Source organism: Hirundo rustica, chromosome 4 (genome assembly GCF_015227805.2).
Source record: "Hirundo rustica isolate bHirRus1 chromosome 4, bHirRus1.pri.v3, whole genome shotgun sequence".
Lineage (NCBI taxonomy): Eukaryota > Metazoa > Chordata > Aves > Passeriformes > Hirundinidae > Hirundo > Hirundo rustica.
The window spans coordinates 47,727,819-47,749,642 of record NC_053453.1 but is presented as its reverse complement, the minus strand read 5'-3'; the positions used below and the strand labels follow the sequence as shown (position 1 = coordinate 47,749,642).

Below are 21,824 nucleotides of genomic sequence, written 5' to 3'. Positions count from 1 at the left end.
CTTGGTGGTCTGTCACACCGTGTGGTGCCTGTGTGCTCAGAGGGGCCCCACGCTGTACCCCTGCATCTCTGCAGTCCACAACTTCCTCGAGAGGGAAAGTGCAGGGGCAGGCACTGGTCTCTCTGGCAACCAGCAAAAAGACCCAGGTTAATGGCCTGAAGCAGTGTCAGGGGAGATTTAGGTTGGATATTAGAAAAAGTTTCTTCATCCAGACGGTGGTGAGGCACAGCAACAAGCTCCCCAGGGAAGTGGTCGCAGCAACAAGCCTAACAGAGTATTTGGTCTAAGTATTTGGTCTACGCTGTCAGGCACACGGTGTGATCCTTGGGGTTCCTGGGGCCCGTGGAGTGACTTCTGTGCAGGGCCAGGAGCCGGACGCGAAGATCTCTGTAGGTCCCTCCGAGCCGAGATGGCCCGTGAGGCGATCGCCAACCCCGCAGCGCCCCCTGCCGCCCGCTGGTAACAGCGCCAGAGTCGCCAGCCCCGCCCCACCACGTCCCGCCCCTCCCCGCCGGCCCCTCCCCGCCGGGCCCGGCCCCGCCCCTCCCCGCCGGCCCCTCCTTCCGGCCCCGCCCCGCAGGCCCCGCCCAGAAGGCCCCGCCCCCTCCCTCCGGCCCCGCCCCGCAGGCCCCGCCCCGCAGGCCCCGGCTCCGCCGCTCGACGTCGGAACCAGGCGGAGCGTGGCTGCCGTTTGAATTCCGGCGGGCCGGCGGGCGGGTGGCGCCGTGTCGCGCGGGGATGGCTGTTCTGCGGCCCTTGGACAAGCTCCCGACGCTCAACTCCGTCGTCCTCCTGGTAGGTCCGGCGGTGGCGGCGCCCCGCAGTCCGGCCCCACCGACCCTTCTCCTTCCCTTTCCCCGGCCCGGCCCCGCTGCGGGCGCCCTCCCGTCTCGTACCCTCAGCCGCGTCGGGCCTTGCCTGCGCGCAGCCCGGCCCAGCGCGGGGATTGGCTCGATGTCCGGGGGCGGTGTGCAGATCTGCGGCCGGGCGGGGGCTGCGGCTGACCACGCTCTCGCCTCTGCCCGCAGCTCGTGGGCTCGGACGAGGCGCTCCAGCAGAAGCTGGCGGAAGCGATTCTCCAGGAGAAGAAGGACTTCAACATCAACATGTGAGTGGTGGGGAACGGGATGTGCCGCCTGCGGTCCCGGGCCCGTACGGGGCCCGCTGCCACCTGGTCCAAGAAGTACAAACCAGCAGCTGTGACAAGAATTCACGGAAAGCTTCCGCTTCATATTCCTGATGCGCTGAAATTGGTTAAAAACGCAGGTTCCGTCCCCGTGGCAGGAGTCGGAGCTGTAGAGCACGCCGTTCAGAGAGAGACTTCGCTCTTGCGAACGCTAGAGAGCACCACTACCCAGATGTGACGGCATCTGCAGCGGGCAAACCCCTCTGTCCTCTGGGCAGGCAGTTTGAGCATGCTTGGAAGCGGGGTGGGGGGGGGGGAAGCATTTCCCACGTTCATGTTCACCATGCACATACCCTCGCCTTTTGCATGTTGTACATATGTTTGATTACTAAATTGGAAAGGTGTGAAAACAACACATTTTTCCCCCCATGCCTGAGAGACAGAAATTAAACATCCTGGGACAAAATGGGACAGGTACAATGCTTGAAAGTACTTGCAGGTGAACAAGTGTTTCTGAAAGATGTCTATTGCTTTGGATGCTCTTTGTAGCTATTTTTTGGTTTGCATCCACATACGTGCTTTTCCTCCTCAAGCTATTAAGATGGACTTGGAATTTCAGCTTTAGCCACATGACATGTCCTGTCTTAAAAGCTTGATTAACTAACTTTTTATGATTAAATGTCCTTGACAGTTCTCTTGCCAAGACCAAATAAGTTTAGTCAGCTCTTCAGAAGGTGTTTGTGTTATTTTGCTGCTGTAATCCGTGGCTAGGCAGTAAAGGCCACGTGAGCTAATGTTCTGCTGGCTAATTAGAGTGACTGTAGTGGTATGATTGTGGCATCTTGCATGTCTGTGCTAACTAATAGTAAATGAGTTACCCCATTTTCTATGTGAAACCTGCAGCCTCTGCTGAGCTGTGGAGTGCCATAACTAGATGGCTGCTGGTACTACAGCTGGGTAACTGCCCAAAGGCACAGAATCGTGTGCACATGTTACAGAGCAGGATACATCCCTGTGTAAATATTGTTAGGAAAGCAAAGTCCATGGGTTTTCCCCCCCACTGTGTTACTTTGGGATTATACACATTACAAACGAATATGGTATCTAATCTGACAGATCTACCTGTTCAGGTATAGCTATTGTGCAAAGGATTACAGGGCTTGGGTTTTTTGTGCCTCTTATTGCTGGGGGGGGGGGGCAGGAGAAGGCTTCTGCAGTTCCTATCTGGAGACTGCTGGCATTATCTAATCACGTTGGTTTAAATATAGCAGAATTTCAAATATTGCAGTGCTTTTCTGGGTCGCTTTTTTCTTCCCCTCAGACAGTGAGATCTGATAAGTTTCATCAAAGAGTCTCTCTCTAAATTTCACCTTAAATTAATAAGCTGATTTTTGTTGCAGTGTGTCTTTCAAGCTCACTTTGCTCATCTCTTGTGTTAGTTTCAGAATATTTTTGTTAAATCATAACTTCCATAAATGGAAGAAACAAAACACCTTTATTTGGAGACTAGCAAACAAAACTACAAACTACATAGGATTAATAGAAGGGAATATATACCATAGTCTGTGGCTGCTGGAGAAAACTGTTAAGTCCTTGAGACTGAATTGCTAGAAGTAATATTCTCCAAGAAGACCAGAATGAGTGTTTCTTCCTTGGCTTCCAGAGAGGAAGTGGATTGCGAGAGTGACTGAACTTCTGGGATGTTTGTTTGTCCAGTTTAAATTAAGGTGATCTTCCAAAAATGCGGTGCTCATATTGTTCTTCCCTGTGGAAGATCCAGTTATGTACTGCTGAAACCTTTTTTGGTTGAGTTTTTGGTTGGTTTGCTTGTTTTTTGTTGTGGTTAGTTGTTTGTGGTTGTTTGGCTTTTTTAGTGGGAAGAGACGCAAAAATCCCCACCCTGTAGTTCTTCCAGCAGCTCTAATTAGCAGTGGTGGTACCATGTAGAAGGATGCCTCAACTAACTTAGCAGCTCCTGACATAGTGAAACGGTTAAAAAGGGGCATAATGATATAATAGAAGCCCTTTTTGAGTTATAACTTCATCTATAAAGCTGTACTAGTGACAAATTTGTGGTTTAAGGTTCTTCTGTAACGGGAAAGTCACCTCTCCTGTGTGCGCATATAAGCTGTATCTCTCGAATGTGACAGAAAAGCACTGATGCATTTTAACTGAAACTTGGCAGCAAAATATTCCAGTAAAGAATTGGGGTTCACTTTGTTAGAAAGGACTCTTTGTAACACTTAAATTAAATGAGTCGCCATACAGATCTGAAGGGAGAAAATGTTTCTGTGAGTCTTGTTATGCTCTAATAAGCGTCCCATTATAACCAGCCTTGTCTAGCAATTACCACTGTGCCTGTCAGCAATTATGAGTGGGCCTAAGATATGAGAGTACCACTTAAACAATCACATTGTCTCTTCAATGCCCACACACTTGGTAATTAGCAGGCTTCCTGGTAACTTGCTACAGGGTGAATGCAGTGGTTATGAGATTATGGATAAGTGGATACTGACTTGCCAAGCTATTTGGTTGAACTGGCAAATTTGTTATCTTTCAGTCACCTTGCTACATCCCTCCCCTTACCTTCAGAGAGGGATCATCTCCGACCCAGGATAGATATGGTTGTGTTTATGATTGACATAAAGAGCAAGTACAGGTAAGAGAAGGGCAAAAAGATGAGAGGGGGGACTAATATTCTTTCTTGGTTTGATGGCTAAATTTACATTTTTACTGTGTTGGAATTGCTGAATAGTGGGTTTCAAACCCAAGACTTGCTGTGGTGGAAGAACTCAGTAATATATACAGTGGCTTTCTGGCCTCCAGCAGTGGATTAGGACTGAACTGTTCTGTCCAATAACACGCCTGTTGTGCACTAAGTTGCCATAGCAGAGAAGGCAGAATTTATTTCTGGGTCTGGATATATGACAATATGAACTGAGCTTTGGAAGGATGCTCTCTGTAGGATTAGATGGAAGTGCTGGGGGTGCTGTGAAGTTCTATAATATGCAGAAGTCTGATGTGCTCTGGGCAGTGCTGCCCAATAACCAGCAAGGGGCTGTGTCTGAATCCTCAGTTCACTGATACTCCTGGTCAAGTGGGATCAACACTATGGATGTCTCTAGGTAAAAGAGAAAGGTCTGCAGGGATTGATCCCTTTTCTATCATCTTGTGCTTGCCTTTGTAGAAATGATACTTGTTTCCCCAGCCACAAGTAAAGACTTGCTGAGGCACAGAAGTCAGCATTTTATTACTTACTTAACTTGTGACTGATGATCCTGGGCTCTCATTTACCAAAAATGACAGGCCCAGCTGCATACTTACAGCACAGATGGTGCTCCAGAAATGTGTGGGCAAGCGCTTCCTGAAAGAGCCGAAGTGGTGCTGAAGTTTCATTGGATATTAATGAATTCAGATGCTTAGTGTCTGTAAATCATGGAGGACACTGTTCAAACTAACTCTAACTGTTGAGTCTTGTGTAGAAAGGATATGTTATGGGTTATTAAACAGCTGTGGGTATAACAGAGGTCTCTGATGTCATGCTTTTAGCATAAAGCAGAACTTTGCAAGCTCACAAATCAGCAGATGTTAACATCATTGGTTTTCTAATTGTGCTTCTGAAAATTATTCCTGTTGTCCTTATGCTGCACTGGTTTAACCTCCCTGTCCAACTGGATTGTCTGTACTTTTCTGACAGCTTGAAGAATGTCGAAACTTCCCTAGCTCATGTGGATGCTAGCTTCTTCCTGGGGAAAGTGTGCTTTCTTGTGACTGGGGGTACGTATGGCACCTCTTTCTCCTCTTCAAGCAGTACAACTCACTTGGTTTTCTTAAAGCAGGGCACTGACTTAACTTGAAACAAATGAAAGGCTTTGTTGAAACTTTGTTTAAATTATTTCTGAACTCCTCTGCCTTTTTTTATTGTTTTTCTAGATAAAACATGGTTCTCTTATGCTCACTTGCTCTCTCCTTTTTGTTTTTGCCAGTCAGATTTCTATTCTCTGTCCCTAATCCCTGAATTTGATTTGTGTTATTGATATTATTTTTGTGTGTGTGTGGCACTCTAAAAATTTGTTCTATATGCTCTTTCAGATCTGTGTTAATGATAATCTTAATAAGCAGTGAGAAGTATATGATACTATGGTAATAAAGTGAATCTAAATGTATGAGCTACAAAACTATGAAGTATATTTTTAATACAAGACTGGTGTACCTGCTGTGTACTGTCTGGCTCTGTTGTGCCTCTAATCCTTCTGTCTCCCAGTGCTTTCCTGTGTACTCTCCCTGCTTCAGCTCTGAGTGACTGGAGGGGCCAGACTGTACTGCTCTGTGTAAGAACAGAGGTGCTGTCCCTGAAGTTTTGGGGTCAGGAGGCCTAATTCTGAAGTAGAGAAGGAGTCTTAGCATTGTCTTGTGTTATGGCTCTCTTGATGAAGTGAATTCCTTGGAGACCAGACCGCTCTGTGATACCATATGAACCAGGAAGACTTTTGGTACATCAGTGGAAGATTCTGCCCTGCTGATGGTGTGCTGATCCCTTGTGCAGAGTGTTAATGTTACATAAAGAGTGATGTGGTACTATTCCTCCTGTTAGTATTATTAAACACTTCTGTGCTAATTCCATTTCAAAACTTGTACCATTCTGTTTGCACTGCTCATTGTTGCCTTACCTTCTATTACGCTCTCCAATTTAGCTCTGGATTGTTCTGTGGATGTGGAATTTCCTAAAACTTTTCTTCACTGTTTGCTGATTATGAGGCTTGTAATGTGGGAAAATATTTTTTTTAGTTGGCAGGGTGAATGCCTGCAGCATTGAGACAAATGCCATTTCTAAATTAGGAAAAACCTACTGCAGTCCTGTGCTATTCTGTGAGCTGGAGGTAAGTTGCTTATTTGACATCTCAAGGGATTTCTGAATTCCACTGCTCTGTGATTGTTAGAAACATCATTATATTAGCAATAAATACATATGCTACTGGCTTTCATAAGTGTCAGAGACCAGACTGTCTACAAGAACAGTAGAGGTAAAGGAGTCTGGCTGTCCTTGAAATGAGTCTTCTAGTAATCTGGTCTTTCCGGTGCTACTTCAAAACCTCATGAAGCCAAGCCTAAGCTAACAAAAACCATCTCTGTTATGCAAAGCCTTAGTATGCTTTATGGTTTCACTGACCATTTTGACAACTGATAGGCCACTCTTTCCAATTACCTGCTTGGTCTGAAAAGTTGGAGGGAGAGCTTGGCATTCAGCAGCAGCACACTTCACTTTTCTGTGTACTTGTCACTGCATCCTCAGAGACAGCTTCCCAACCAGCAGGTAGAATCTGTGCCTTTGGCAAGCCCTTCAGCACTTCCAGCTGGCAACACTGTACCTTCCTTAACATTAGGGAAGTGAATGGGCCTGTTTGGGATTTTCTGTAGCTAGCCACTTGATGCCTGCTCTGGTTCTTTCTTTTATCAAAGCTTACTGTCGCTTTTCTTCTTTTCAAATGTTTAAATAATTTCTCCATTTTGTTTCCAGTTGGAAGAGATTCGAGTTGTTACTGCTCAACGACTTCTGCGAATGTTACAGATCTGTGCTGGTCACGTACCGGGAGTTTCTGCCTTGTCCTTTCTCTCACTGATGAGGAGCTGTGATGATGATTAGCTTCTCATCATGATACTTCAGACACATTCATCAGGTTTTTTTCATGTCGGGCATTGAAGCTGCTGCAGTTGGAATCACATTGGGAAGCTTTTTTTGCGTGATTTGTCATGACCACTCATCCAGAACTGTTCCTATTTGCTTACCTCTCAAGAAAAATTTGATTCCTATTCAGTGGATAACAGATGGGGAGGGCAGTTTGAATTGGGGATTCCTATTATTATATCTGAATCCCATTTTGTGATCAAGTTCGAGTTTTTTCCACTTGGCCAGTGGCCAGGAGCTATGTGGTTTTTTGAGAGAATATTAGAAGAACTGTCTCCAAAGTACCAGAGAAGAGGTAGCAGGCTCCTGATTTCTTTCAGTTGAAATGCAGCACCTTAGTCTAATGTGAAACCTTGGTGCCAGGTTTTGTCTATCCACCAAGAGAAGAATGGGGAAGGAAGGCTGGTCTGCAGCTTCTAGATAGACTGCACTTGGCAGTTAATGATCCAGCTGTATGAGCATCTACCCAGCAAAGGACTCACTATTTCCATGCCTGGTACCTAACTGGGAAGGAAAGGGCTAAAGAAGATAATGAATCTAGCACTTTAGCTTTCTTTTAGATTCTCGAAGAAAACACTCCACTTGTCAAGCCCAAGAAAGCCCCAGTAATGTAGCCTCTGGGGATGACCAGAGGTGAAACCCAGAAGACCAGACACAGCAGCACACAAGAAAACAGGTTGTCTCGGCTGGTTTGGCATATGCTGTGTATAATCCCTTTACTAACAGGTTCTGACCAGCAGTAAGTTGTGCCTTGTGCTCACTGCAAGTCACTAAGGTTTGAGAGTTCTAATTTAATAAAATAAGTAATATGTAATTTACTTAGTAACTACTTACATAGTTATATGCTCTTTATTACTGTGAATGCTTGTCCCAGTTTGCCCTGACAGGCTGGTCCTTGCTAGCAGCTTGAACTCCCAGTTGGTTGTTTTGCTGCACTTGTGGCTTCAACCATGTGGTGGTGGCAAAAGCTTTTCAAATACAGCCCTTTCTGTTCATTGAGTGAGCCACCTGCCAGAATACAGGTTTTTTTGAAATGCTGGGATGTTTCTTACTCAGAATTGCATGCCAGGTGGAAATGGAGCCTAGAGAGAATGTGTTAAGCTCCTCTCTGGTTTAATTTATTTAATCTCTAATAGTCTGCTTTAATGTTCCTAGTTTCAGAGCTCTAGCTGTGTGCACATTTTTGGTTAGCTTGTTTCTGACATCTGTCTGTGATCAGGAAAAGCAGAAAGCAGCACTGTAGGCTTAATCAGCTGTGAATGTTGGCAGTCCTTGCAAAGACAGCTCAGCAAGCTCAGAGGACACACAAATCTCAGCTCCAGTTGTATTGTTGCTGGTGGGGGAGGGCTAGGGTGTTTGTCAGCTGAAACAAAAGGAGCTAAACCATTCAGCTGTGTTATGATGCCCAAAAGGGCTGGACTCTGGCTAAAACCCAAAGGAGAAAGACATGTGCAAACTGTCACGGCTCTGTAAGGAGGATGGGAAGCTTAATGTGCATGCCCTACTTTCAGTTAGCTTTGCCATCCTGAAGGTACTAACCAGGACTTGGCCACCAGAGAGGGGAAAATCACACTGAAAAACAAGTTTTTGTGTTGGTCATGCTGTCTCAGCCTTGCTCTTGCTTTGAGTCCATCAAAATAAAGGAGAGCATTGCTTAGAATAGGCTGTTTTTGATTTGTTCTTGATGTGCAGGTGCAGTCTGTGGGAGGAAAGGGAAGAGAAGTGGCATAAAATGAGCCACTCTTTTGTGTCCTCTGCAATTCTTAAAATGCAAGGAGATTTTTCCATCTCCTAGCTTGCTCTCCTTATTAGTTGACTGTAATAACTGATGGACTCAGGTTAAATCCCTTTGGCCTCAAGAGTAATTTGACTGTGCTTTTTTAACTAGTGAAAATGAAACTTTTTTTTGGTCCACCCAGAATGCTTTGGAGTAACTCATGTGTTACTGTCCATTTCTGCACCTTCAAGCAGGGTTTTTTTTTCCACTGTTATGTTTCAGATGTGGTATTTCTTCCCTTCTACTACTTTCAAGGAATAAAGATGCTGTTTTTACTTCCTACAGGTGGCTGAATCTCAGCTGGTGCATAATAAAATTTAGTTCCTTAAGAGCAGCATCTTGCTTCACCTTGGGGCAAATATTTTTCTTATTCTTAGAAGAAAGTATTTATTAGAACTGGCAGGGGAAGCAGAGTGTACCTAAGAATATGACACAGTGTCTCAGGTCCATCACATTTTACAAGCCAAAGTAGTTGGGACACGTCTAAAGCTACATCTTCAACTATGTAAATACCTTTAGGAGCTGTCAGCTATTAGTTTAGACAGGCCATAACACTGCCCTTGCTAGCAGGGGAGACAAGGCAGCTGAGGATATCTTTCATCTGGATGGAGTATCCAGGGCTAATGTTTGATAAAGGTCTTGTGAAAGTAGTACTTGGATTGGGATCAGAGGCCTGGAAAGCCTGAAGCTGAATTAAGGCTAATTACTCAGGTTCTGTTTTATTCAAACGTCATGAAAGAGCTTTCCAAGCTGACTAAAATCTAAACTAACAGAAACATTTTGAAGTTACTTGCTTTCTCTTCTCTCTTGCCTCAGTTCCCTATCCATGTGGAGATTTTCAAAGAGGAATCCCCCTCTCTGTGGTGAAATTACCTGTGAGCATTGCTGATTTGACTGTTTCAGTTTGTGGATGTGTTTCTGTTTGTTAGTTATGTCAGCAAAATTAGAATAAAAGTTGTCTAATTAGTACAGAAGAGCTCATACCAGTTGCACTGGTGTAAGCTTTGGTCTCACTGTGCTTTTTTTTGAGGGACAGAACTAAATGAGGTTGTAATATGGTCTCCTCTGCTATGACAGGTACAGGTTGACCCACAGGATTTCATTTTCAATCCAGTCCCTTGAAGATTTTGCATCCTCAGCCAGCTAGCTGAACAGCTCACAGGGGTGATCTTTGAGAGATTTTGGCACAAATCGCCTTGCTTGGCATTACCTGGTAGGATTACAGCTCTCTGCTGTGCCAGGTTTTCTAAGACTGTCTCTGCTGCACCAGCAGTTAAATCAGACCAACTTTTAAGCATGATAAAACATTATATGCTCAGTCTATACCAATGGGAGAGAAAGTCTGTGTACTGAAATGGCATCCATAGTAAAAGATCTTTCTGTTCCTGGAACAAAGATCAGTGATAAAGCCAACCCCGGGGGTATATCTGTCCCTTCCAAACCTTGAAACTGGTGGTAGAGTTTTAGATTCAAGGCCACCTCTGATATTTACTTTGGGGACTGATTAAAACTGGATGTCTTTGCTTGCCTGTAGTTTGAAGGGAGTGGCTGGCTTAGGTCAGTGGCGTTTAGCGGCTGTGGTCAAGCTATAAAAGCTCCTTGGTTGCTCTCATCATGACCACTGTTCACAGCAGTGATGGACAAGAAGGGACTCATGCTCTGCTGCCTGGAGATGACTGGCAGAGCTGTGGCAGAGGTCAGCTCTGCTCTGCTGCCAAAAGCAAGGAAGAGGCTTTCTCCTGAGGGGTTTTTAACTTGTCTTGATTTTGCAGGAGCACTGGCTGGTTTTCAGCTGCTCTGTTTCTGTTCCACTGGCCTAGATCCCTGGCAGTCTCCTCTGCACTCTGTTCTCCACTCCCCACCCTAAGCTGGTCTGCAGTGTTGCTGTGGGCTGCTGAACAACTGCCACTTTCCATTCAGTGGCCAGCTGTCCTTCACTGGTGGGGAAAAGTGATTTATATGCAAGAGAAAGCAATAGCTGGTACAGCCCAGAGGCAGGAGCCAAAAACACTGGATTTGTTTCACTTCTGTGGCTGATTTCTTGCATGACCCTGGACATGTGTGTAAAAATTCACTGTGCCTCACTTGGTCTGCTTCTACAGCAGGATCTGCCTCCACTGGGGGTGTGTAACAAGGGCAAATTGACATTACTTTGGGGTTGCAAATCTGGAATTAAGTGGAAACATTCAGAATAAAAGGGGTTTTTTTTCCTCTTTACCTAAGTTCTGTTCGGGAGGGTGTGGTAGGGCCTGCTGGCCGGGCGCCTCCTGAGATCGGCCATTTTTATGCTGCTTATATGCCTGACTCCACTGCAGGGAGGCTGCCTGAAACTGGCTGCAATCATTCTCATAAGACATTGCAGCATGGTTAGGTTTCAGTGTGAACTGGAATGAAACCACCCTTTGAAATGCTGAAATTCCCTGTACAGTTCAATTATCCTTGAATTGGCCAGTGGGGAAATCAAAGTCTCTGGATCTGTTCCTCACTGTTAAATATTAATACAGCATGGCAGTACGAGGCAGGAAGGCATCCCCTCGGGTCTCTGTGCAGGAGGGGCTGTCTTGGCTGTGAAGAGTTGGTGTGCAAGAGAGGTCAGGGACGGGGGACTCTGGAGTGACATGACTTGCTCAGACTCCTTGGCACCTGAGTAGCAGGGGCTCCCAGCCCGTGCTGGGCCACGTTTCCTTCGGCACAGGCTCCTTCTGCAAGAGCTACCATGTGCTGCAATGTCACATCCCTCATCCCCCTGGACCTTACCATGTGTTGGGGCATTTTGAGAGGAGCCAGGAAAGGCACCGTGCCCTTGCCCCGCCCCACCGCCTCCTTTGCTGAGGGAAGTCAGCAGTGTGTGAAAGAGCCCATGTTTTACATACGTGCAGGCAGCCTCCTCGCCGCCAGCCCAGGTGCAGCTGCGGGCTGCGTACGAGAGCCCTGTGGGCTCTGTGTGTCACGGGAAGGAGCACCGACATGGGGCAAGGACGAAAACAAAGAGAGAGAACACCTCCCCCTGGGAAACACAGCCCTGGGGTGCAGGGTCTGCTCTAGCCTCTGGATACCAACACCCTATTGGCACTACAACAGGCTGTGTCAGGGCCAACTGAAGTGCCTGTGCTCAGGCATGCTGGAAAAAACTAAAAATCCCAGGCAGCACTAAACAAGCTAAGGAGGCTTCCCCATTTTCTGTCAGTATGGAGTATTCCTTTTCTCTTCCCATGAAAGCTCTCCAGTCCTACTATGCGCTCACTGTGCAGTGACAAGGTGACAGTGCTGCGCTGTGACCGGGCTGCCTTGCTCATGCTCTGTGCTTGGATTGTTGAAACCTTAGGTATTTGTTGAGGCTGACAGTCCTTGAGGCACTATTTTTGTCTGCACTGCTCAGCTCAAAGCTCCCCTGAACCTCTGTGCTGGCCACTCTCCTAGTTTTGACAGCAGCATTGGCATTGCCCCAGTGTGAACATACGATTTTTCCCCCCACTGCTGTTTCTTTTTCTTGCTCTTCCAGAGATCACAGACATTAAGCGAGGGCTGCATTTGCCTAAGCTCAGTAACAGCCTGTGGCTCGTGTGGCAGTGGAGTATCTCTCTTTAAAGACATGTGCCAGAATCAACTAATTAATCCTCATTCTCCTGTGGGTCTGAGGGGTGACTCAGTGCCTCGTGCTGTTATGCTGAACAGCAAAGGATCAAAGGCATTGGAGCTGGGGAAGCCGTGGGATAGCACAGTGTCACTCTGCCTGCACACCAGACACCTGTAAAAGCTCAGTCTTGCGCACTTATTAAAGTCCTCCAGGACTTTTTTTAGCCATGCAGGGTATTGAAAACTCTGCAGCCTTGGAGATAAGGCTGGAGCTGCTATCACCTTGCTCCAGAGGGAGTGTTTTCACTACCTCATCTCGCCTTTTTACCTTTTCTCTTCATTAAAACCAAATTTGGCCACCCTGAGCAATTCTCGCTCCTGACCTACAGGTTTTTCACTGCACCCACTCTGTATGTGTCTGGGTGAAAGACAGGGCAGGGAGACCTAGGCGCTGCTGAAATTGAGCTGTGGTGGTGATTCATGTCCCTCTTGGGCATTGTGACACCCAGCAAGCTGCAAGGCCAGGCTGTGCCAGCATGGCATGGCAGCCGTGAAGAAGTGCAAACAAACCCCAGCACCTGGCCTTGGGCTGCCCTGGCATCCATCATGCTGCTGTGTGAGCTGCTTGGAGGGAAGGGACGGGGATGTCAGATTGCACTCAGATGTGTAATACAGACCTAGTTCAAATACAAGTTTGCAGGCTGGGAAGCTTTTGCCCAGTCCAGGGGGAAGAGGAAGACCCTCTAGGACAAGGGTTGCTGCACTGCATCTTCTGGTCTGTGTTATAAAGGAGATGAAACATGAAGCATGTGCTTTCTTTGAAATCTGGGTCCTACCCAGGTTGCATGTGGAGCATCACCTGTGAGAGTCCCCCTGAGTGTGCATGAGCTGTGGTTTGGCTGAGCTCAGTCACTGTATGGGACTAATACATAGTGATGGTGTCCTATAAATTATATAGTTGGAATGTTCGCCATCTGCTCTGCACTGAAAGCTGAGCGTGATTGAGATCTTCCCCACTTCCCAAAGCTTCACTCTCTTGCCAAGCTTGAAATGTGTTTATCTCCTGTAAGTGGTTCTGATTGAATCAGGTAAAGAGGGAATTTTTTAAGCAGGCTGCAATGTTCCATGCACCCAAAGTGAGAGCTGAAGCAGAGGCCAGCATCCCATTATAAGGCTATGAGTAAAACTGAGTCTGATTTCATATTTATTAGGTTCTAAAGGGACGGAATCTTGATTGCAGTGGTCATATCAAAGATTTAAAATAGTAATGCAAAAAGCAAAGGAAATCCCAGTGATTCATATAAGAAGGGGAAATAAAGATAGTCGTGGAGGAAGAAGGAGTTTGAAGGGGCCTGAATTGCTCTGCTGCCCAAAAGCAGGAGGGGATTTGAATCAGATTATCCTCATTAGATGTCTCTTTAAAGCATCATCAAGCTAGATGAATGGTCTGGGGGAGAGCTTGGAGGCATGGTGGCTGTGATTATCACCAGGGATTTGCAGTCCTAGTTATCTAGCTAAGAGACAAGATTATTAGGGGATATAAAGCTGTTCCTGCTCTCAGCCTCTAATGTGCATTTTTAGGTTGGGTGATGGGAAACGCTGTTGTGTAGTATTTGGGTTTATATTGTATTTCATTTTTATATTGTATTTTGTGATGGTTTCTTCTGTACCCCCTGTTCCCCTGGAAAATGTATCATCCTGAGGTTTGTCCCTGCTCCTTTTCCCTGCCCATTCTCCCACATTGGAATGTAATCCAACCCTGTTCCACTCCCACCTTATCCCTGATTGAGTAGTGGCCTGTCCCTGCGTTTAACCCCTTCCCTGGATATAAGCCCAAAAAGCACATGAAAGCTTCATTTTGGCTGGGGGTCAGGGACCTGGTTCCTGACCCAGATGGGGGCAGGACCACAGGAGAAAGACTGAATAAAGCCCTGATTTTCCCCCGGATCAAGTGCAGACCCTTTCCTTTGCTGTCAACGGGGACCTGCTCTCTCTAAAGGAAAAGGTTCACAGCTACTCCTGGGATTTTTGGGGCCCTGAGGAAAAAATCCTTCCAACTGTGGTTTGTCTCTCAAGCTAGCTGGGTCAAAAATGGAGCCAGGACTCTGAGAGAGAGACTAGCCACAAAATGCTATGTTGCTGCACAGCCCCTTGGAAGCCTGCCTGCATCCTCTGGTAGTCCAGCCCTCTGCAGGGCTGTGGGTGCAGTGTGGAAGGGAAAGGGACTTATACTGGGCAGGAGATCTTCCAGGGGGACGGACAAGCAGCCTTTCTTGGGGACTGTGGCAAAGGGCAACAACTCCCATATAGGTGCTTACACTATGATAGGAAATGGGGAGGGAATCTTGGGAGGGGAGGTTATATCCTCCTGCCTTGGCTGAACCATTTGCTCCCCACAGCATCTCCCTTCTTGTGACAGCCTGTGCCAAAGCAACTCCTTCTTCCAGCGGGTGCCTTTGAGGCCCCAAAGGCTCAGAAGCTGGTGTGGCTGTTATAGAGGGAATGCCTGTGGGCTGTGAGGAGGGCTCTCCCCTCAAAAGGGAATCAATGGACATTGCCCACAGGTTCCTTGGAGTTCATCCTCAAGGGTGGTGAATATGGAACAGGGCTGCTGGCAGTAACTCTCCACCTCCTGAGCCCTGCAGCTGCAGCAGCTTCTCACCCTCCCCTTTATCTCCTTCTCTATGCTGTGTGTTGCACTCCTGTTTCTTCTCTGGGCTTAGGCAGGATATCCAAGCCATTGTGCCCACATGCCAGCCAGGAGAGGAGGTGCACAGGGCAAATCCACCTGTCAGTTCTCTTCTAACATTGCATCCTTAATACACTCATGGAAATTCGTAACATTACTCTGCACTCAAGCCTGTGCAAGTAAAATCACTCTGGCCTTTTTACAGCAGGCTGGACCTAAAGGTCTGTGGGAAGCCAGAGGATGTTGTAGAGGTACTGGGGCAACTGTGGCTTTGATTTTTGGCTCTGGAGTCATCTGCTGGAGATTCATGTCTTGAGAGTGCAGTGGTGGGGCTTCCCACTGTGAGTACTGGGAAGATTTCTGCCCCGGCATAAGGGATACCTGATCTGGCTGAACCCACCTGTTCAGAGGTTTTTCCTGTGGCAGCACATCACCCTCAGCCACTGTTTTCTGTTTTGGTGCTGGAGGTGCTGCCTGGCCCTGTCACGGCACGTGAACACTCACTATGAATAGCCACACGCCAAACGGGGGGCACTTGCCACCTCCTCCCAGTTGTCCAAGGGAAATAGGACAAGATGCCACTTCTCTTCAGGATGGGGGTGGGGGCAGCATCCCTGCTGCATGGCAGAGTGGGCAGGGAGTTTAAGCACTGTTTGTTCACATTCAGGAAGAAGAGCCAGGCTCAGCCAATGCTGTGTTGCTCATAGTGTGGAGGGCTTGCAAGAGCCAAGACAGTGCCAGGAACCCAAGTGCCAGGAACCCACTGAGTCCTCCCCACAGTCTGCAGAGCAGCAGGAGCAGCCAGCACATTGGCTGGAAACGCCCCTCACTCCTCCCCGCCATGGGGGAGCCCCTCAAGGCTCTGCCCCCCCAAGCCTGGATCAGACAAGGGAGGTTTTTCCCATGTCCTCTGTATTGCTGTGTCCTTCTTGGGCTCTATGGACCAGGGAGGGGGAGTGGGCAGAGGGAGTTTGAGCTCAGGAAGTGTTGACCCGCCCTTCTGGAACCCCAGAAGGTTCTTCAACAGGTTGCCCACTGAGAAGCCTAATTTGGGTGTTCAGCATTATCCCTGCAGGCATCCCCGGCCCCTTGCAGAGGGAGGCAAGGACACCTGCCCTTTTTTATTCAGCCTTGTGGACAAGCAGAGCTCCAGGGTCATAAACAAGGGGCAGGGAGACCAATTCCATTCAACAGGGTGGGGCACTGCCCCACACCAAACACCCCATGTGGATGGCTGAGCAGTGTCACAAACCCCTTTGAAGCAGAGAAGCAGGAAGCAGAGAACCTACAGAGGGATCTGGGGCTTTGAGTGACTATTAATCTCTTGAAGCCTTATTTTTTCCCATATTATTCCTAGAATCTTCCCAGATTTTGTCTCTAAGCCCACCTGGCTTTAGGAAGGATCCCAGTGGATCCTGAGGAGAAGGTTTATGCTGGAGCTGTGAGAAATCTGCTGTTAATAACCACAGTACTTTTTGGGAAGGGATGTTTCCCACCAGCCAGCACAGGGGTGATGGGAAAGGGTGCTGGGATGAGGTGCTGAATGGGCTTTGGGTGTTGCCTCCAGCCAAGGCATTTTACTGGACCATCTGAATGCAGGGCAGGTGTCAGGCTGTGCCAAGATGTTCCTGAGGCATTGGGTGCATCCTGTCAGAGGTTTGTCCTGAGGTAACTGGGTCTGTTCAGTAAACACCTCACAGCTTCTCTGGTTGACAGGCCTTTGGGTTTCCGGTGTGCACGAGCACAAGGTGAACTTTCAAGAGATATTTTCTGCTACACGCGGTTTTGCAAGTGCCTGCATGAGTCACTTCACCTACCCCCGACACCAGAGGAACCACTCACACGAGTCCAGTCACTCATGTGTGCACGAGTCTTTGCAGGCCACTGCCAACCCTCCATGCTCCTGGAGCACCAGCACTGCCCTGTCCCCCACAAGGATCCCAGGGATCTCAGCTGATCTGAGCTGAGCTCAGCCAAAGCCAGCCCTCTAGGTGTAGGATGGGAACAAACAGCACTGGAAATTGAGCTGTCTGACTCTGAGATGAAGACATAATTCTTAAATTGCTCATTTGATACCTTTTCTGGTTAATTTGTTTTATAAAAGGACTTAGCCGGAGACCCAGGCTCCTGGAGTTTTCATTTCTCTGCAGAGGAGATAAGAAAAGCGCATTTCCTTACCCAGTGAGTCATTTTTTTCTGCTCTTTAATTATGCATTTGTGCAATTATCAAGCATATTCAGCTCTGAGATGCAAACAGCTTGAACTACTCACCAAGCTTTAACTTTTGCTATTCCAAAATGATCACAGTTATGAAGGGTAGGGGAGGCAAAGATGGGGGAGACAAAAAAGGGGACAGCTGATGCACAGAACCTGGGCCGTGCTCGTGAGCAGGCCCACTTGTGAATGCTTCTGGGCTAGTCAGCACTGGATTCCTCCTTGAGTAAGCATTATCATCTGTAATTTCAAACATATCTTCTTGGCCCAGGAGGAGGTGGACAAGCTGGGACAAGGGCAGGGAAGACCTGTAGAGCATGATAAAGAGGGATGAGAAAATGTGGGGGAAATAAGGTAACATCAGTGGCTGCAATGAGGCTGCAACATCCTTCCATGTAACAGGACCTGGAAGCACTTCATTCACAGGAGGGCATGATGGCTGCCATCCCCAGGCTCCCCACCATGCATCTGAAATTTCCAAGTTTTCTTTCCATGTACTGAAATGGGATCTGTCGGCTCCTGAGCTTTATCTCACCTTCCGTGTTGAAAGCACTGTGTAGGTTACTTGGTTTGGGCTTTCCCCAGTGTGAATATTTGACTGGAGGACTCACAGAGTTAATAAGTGAGTGTGGTACAGCAGATGCTGGGAACCATTTCCCACTCCGCACTTCAAGCCAAGCATGGAGGAGAGACAGGAGGAAGAGGGGCAGGGTGACAGTCCTGTGATGGAACCCACAGAAATAGGGGCTGGGGGTCCCTGAGAGAAGATTGACATGGGGGAAGTACAGTGGGGGCATTTGAGGGGTGAGGAAAACAGGAAGAATGGAGGAGCATTCCTCTTTGGGAAAAGAAGACTAGCAGGTGGAAACAGCCCAGGGCAAGAGGAGCAGCAAAGCCTTTGGAGCAAGGAGGTGGTTTGGGGATAGATATCCTGATAGAGCACTGGATGTTTTGTGGGGATCCTCTGCCTACATGCATCTCCTCAAGCCCCACCAGCCCACAAGACAAGGTATTTTCTCAGCCCTAGATCCTACACTTGCACTTCTGAGAGCTGCCTACTGGGGACACTGGGGATACCAGGTGCCCTCTCCTTGCCAGGTTTCTCCACTGTGGAGCTCAGATGTGGACTGGAGTGAGCCTTGGATTTCTTTCCCCCCGTGCTGTGGGTCATGGCACTGCATCACAGCTTTCCATCCCTTCCCGCAGCCCTGCTGCTGGACACTTGTCTCTCCAACTCCCATGCCTGCACCCCAGCCCTGGTCCTCACCTGGGTTGTGCAAGAGGCAGAGGGTCAGATAAAGTGGAAAATGGAGAGATGTCCTGCTGTTTGACCCAGCTCCCCCAGCAGGTATGAGCAGGGCAAGCACAACGTGCTCATGGCAAGCATCGAGGCAGAGGGTGCTGAGCTGTCTGTGCCATTTGTGGCTCAGGGCTGCGCTGAGAAGGGGAAGCACTTGGCATGTCCCCACCTGACTGGGGAGTTTTATTTTGACTAAGGTGGAGTGGGAATAACTGAGCCACAAGCACAAGAATGGCCCGCCTCTCACAGCTCTTCAGTGCAGCCCGCAGCCCACTGGCAGCCATTCCTGCTGGCATGGCACAGGGGTGAGGGAGCAAGCACCTAGGCACACTGGCTGGAAGGGGAAGTGAAACCACGGCAGGTGTAGAACTGGTGAGAAGTGACCAGTTTTTGGTTGGGACTTTGGCTTGCCTGGAGCCCTGCAGTGCCCATAGGGGGGCTGAGACTGTGTTGAGGTTGCTTTGCCATTGCTGTGATGCAAATTATCCTCTGAGAATGCTGCTGGCAGGGAGGGAGATGTGCTGTAGGGCAGCTCCTCTCCTGCAGGGTATGGGGTACCAAAGGACTGCACTTGGGCTGCGGTCTAGCATGGGGAGGTGGTGACTGCACCCTACTCAGGATTTCAGGAGGTGGGATGTGGAGCCTCTGGGCTCAGCTTGCCCAACAGTCACTGGTGAGGGCAGGCACATTCAGAGACGAAGTCCTCCGGCCTGTCTCAGAGGACCTCAGCTGCACAGTAGGGGCACCTGGTACTCTGTCACCTTGAGCCAGAGCACCCTTTGGATTTTTTCCTCCTCCCCTCCCAGCCTTGATCCAGTACACTGGGCAGTAGAGACCTCACTAGGAGTCCGGATGCTGTAGCTGCTGGAAGGACATGACTCCAGCAGTAAAGTCTGATTAGGGATCTCTTGGGTGGGGCAGGTCACTAGTGTTGCTTCCCTCAGCTGAGAGCCAGCCAACAATTGTGGCTACCCTCTTTCTTTCCTATGGAGTGAAGAAAAAGAGGATGTGACTTTTGTTCAGTAGGAATGGAAGAGATCCACCGACAGCACTAAAATTCCTCTCTTCAGATCTCAAACATCAGGCTTTGATGTGTGGGTATTGGTGGTGGAACATTTCTCCTGCTCCTGATCAGGAATGCCTAAGACTATTAAAGGGGGTTTTTTTTCGTCCATTCCAATGGTTTGTGGGCTAGGTTTGCTTGGTGTGACCTGCTTTGCCCATGCTCTGCACATTTACTGTGCAGAACCAGATCTGAACCCCAGAGAATGAGACATGGTGCTGAGGAGCCACAGGTCTAGGTCTGTGTTGGAGAGGATGGAGAGAGCAAGGTGATGGAGAGCACCATCAGTACGGGTAGAGAACATACAACAGTTGGCCCGCTTGCAGAGCAGTCCCTGGCAGGATGTGTCCTCGGGGCAGTGGGAGCTTTTAAAAGGGGAAACATCAGTGCCCTTTCACTCTTTTCTCCTCTGGTCCTTTGCGTTTTCAGTCCAAGCCTGATCCGTGCCCCTGGGATGGAGTCTTTTAAAATCTGTGCACAGGAAAGTCTCCTGTAGACACTGGAGGAGGTCGAAGGGGTTTTTCAGTGTAAGGAAAGAAAGGTGCAGGCTGGGGTACATGCCTGGGCTGGGGGCAAGATGCAGGTGGGCAGGGCAGGAGCGAGGATCAAGGAGGTCAGGCTGGGACACAGTACCGCTGGGTACGAGGTGCTGCGGGGCTGAGGCACACGAGGGCCTGCGGGGATTTCAAAAGCATATTTTTGAGGAGACGGGTAGTTTGAGGGCACGTTGCAAAGGCAGGCAGGGGTAGGGCTTGGTCGCTTGCTCTCCTCCTCTCTGGTGAAGATCCGCCCCAGGCCAAGCACAGCAATTGTGAGCCCCAAGGGAGACAACGCAAATTGACAGACTGTATCTCCCTCTGCCACGGGGCCTGGGGCGCTGCGATTTCACACTCCAGCAGCCCCATCGCTGCTATGCCATGCAAGGAGCTGGCCTCTCACTCCCACTCTGCCATGTCCTCATCAGGAAAAGCTGCCATTTCCCCCTCCTGCCTCTCCTTCGAGTGCTTCGACACCCTGACCAAGTCATGCATCAAGTGCTCCGACCTGTTCAAGGACAACACAAGTAAGGGGACAAGGGCAGCTGCAGTCTGAGCTCCCCAGGGGTGGGTGGTGGTGGGCCAAGGAGGCTGGGGGCACCCCAGGGGTGGGCAGGTGGGAGGCACCGTCTCCTGAGGATGGCTATGGAGCTGGCCGTGGAGGATGGCGGACCGCCTTCACCTAAAGCAGAGGGGAAGAGGGCAGCCAGTTCCAGTGAGAGGAACATGGCGTAGGGAGAAGTCAGATCTCCCTACCTGCCCCGGGGGTGACTGTGGGAATAGCAGGAAGCTCTCATCTCCTACCACCCAGGGACAGGAAGCGGGATAAGGGTCTCATCAAGCAGGGGAATATTTTGTTGCTGGTGGCAGGTGGGTCACAGTTAAGTGCCACACTTCTTCCCCACCACCGCAGCCCCTAGGCCAGCCAGCCAGGTGAAAAATGCTGCTGCCCTCCTTCCTCCTTCAGCCCTCCCCCTTCTGACACTACCGGCATCTTGCTCCACAGCAGAGCCTACCCTAGCACCCACCCTGACCAGCACCTTCCAGATCTTCGGGGTCCCAGTGCTGGTGGGGGTTATCCTGGTTCTGGCTACCCTCTGTGGCTTCCTGGCCTGCAAGGTGGAAAAGTGGAGGAGAAAGAGGAAGGCAGCAGATGAAGAGAACAAAGGTAGGTGACCTCTTCCTCTCCCTCTCACAACACTCTGAGGACCCTGAGGTAGATGGGATCATTTACTGCTGGCTCCCCTGAGGCACATCCCTGTCGAGGCTAGCTCCTCCACCTCAACATCAGCTCTGCAGGCATCCCATGGCATTTTGGGGCATCTGAATCACTGCCTGAGTGGCAGTTCCTCATTCCCTGGGAACCTATGCCTGTACCTATCTGCCAGCACAACCCTGCTGAGCCATCCCTCCTCCCTTTGCCAGGTCTCCCTATGCCTTTGTTTACCTAAACATGTCCTGGCACCCTCCCCTCTCCAGAGGGGACATGTACAGAGCACTGGTGAGTAGCTTTGTGAGCTCACTGGTTTGTGAGAGCCCTCTCCCCCAGAAGCCAGAGGACCACGGATGGAGTGAGAGCAGCGGGGGCAGTGGTGGACCCCTGGGGATGGTTCCAGAGGCAGCCTCTCCCTGTGGCACTGCAATGGGGTTCCTGTGTGGACTACCCAGCTTGCTTCTCATGCTTGGGATACCCAGCACCCTCCAACATGCATCCCAAAGACCCTGGTGGGATGTCAGGGCCAGCCCCATTGACAGTACACTGCAGCACTGCACAGGGTTATCTGGTACATCAAAATTAGAGCTGGGGTTCAAAGGATGGGGCTGAGCTTTTCCTAGCAGGGTACTTGCAGGAGAGTA

At 49.1% G+C, this 21,824-nt stretch overlaps 2 protein-coding genes across 4 annotated transcripts; both read left to right on the top strand.

Moving 5' to 3' along the window:
- The first annotated feature begins 650 nt into the window (after positions 1-650).
- On the top strand, positions 651-14,112 carry CENPM (centromere protein M). Of its 3 annotated transcripts, XM_040063133.2 has the most exons (6): positions 651-795; positions 1,029-1,108; positions 3,687-3,785; positions 4,824-4,903; positions 5,915-6,006; positions 6,645-14,112. In XM_040063133.2, exons 1-6 carry the CDS (start codon positions 739-741, stop codon positions 6,768-6,770), a joined length of 534 nt encoding a protein of 177 aa, XP_039919067.1. In that variant the 5' UTR covers positions 651-738; the 3' UTR covers positions 6,771-14,112. The 3 variants fall into 3 exon arrangements, with proteins under 3 accessions (XP_039919067.1, XP_039919069.1, XP_039919068.1); XM_040063135.2 differs by lacking the exon at positions 3,687-3,785; XM_040063134.2 differs by lacking the exons at positions 3,687-3,785; positions 4,824-4,903; positions 5,915-6,006; positions 6,645-14,112 and adding an exon at positions 1,267-2,383.
- Positions 14,113-20,358: 6,246 nt separating this feature from the next.
- Positions 20,359-21,542, top strand: TNFRSF13C (TNF receptor superfamily member 13C). The gene is made up of 3 exons (XM_040062745.1): positions 20,359-20,494; positions 20,881-21,135; positions 21,517-21,542. The coding sequence occupies exons 1-3, from the start codon at positions 20,383-20,385 to the stop codon at positions 21,540-21,542; spliced, it is 393 nt and encodes a 130-aa protein (XP_039918679.1). The 5' UTR covers positions 20,359-20,382.
- Positions 21,543-21,824: the final 282 nt, after the last annotated feature.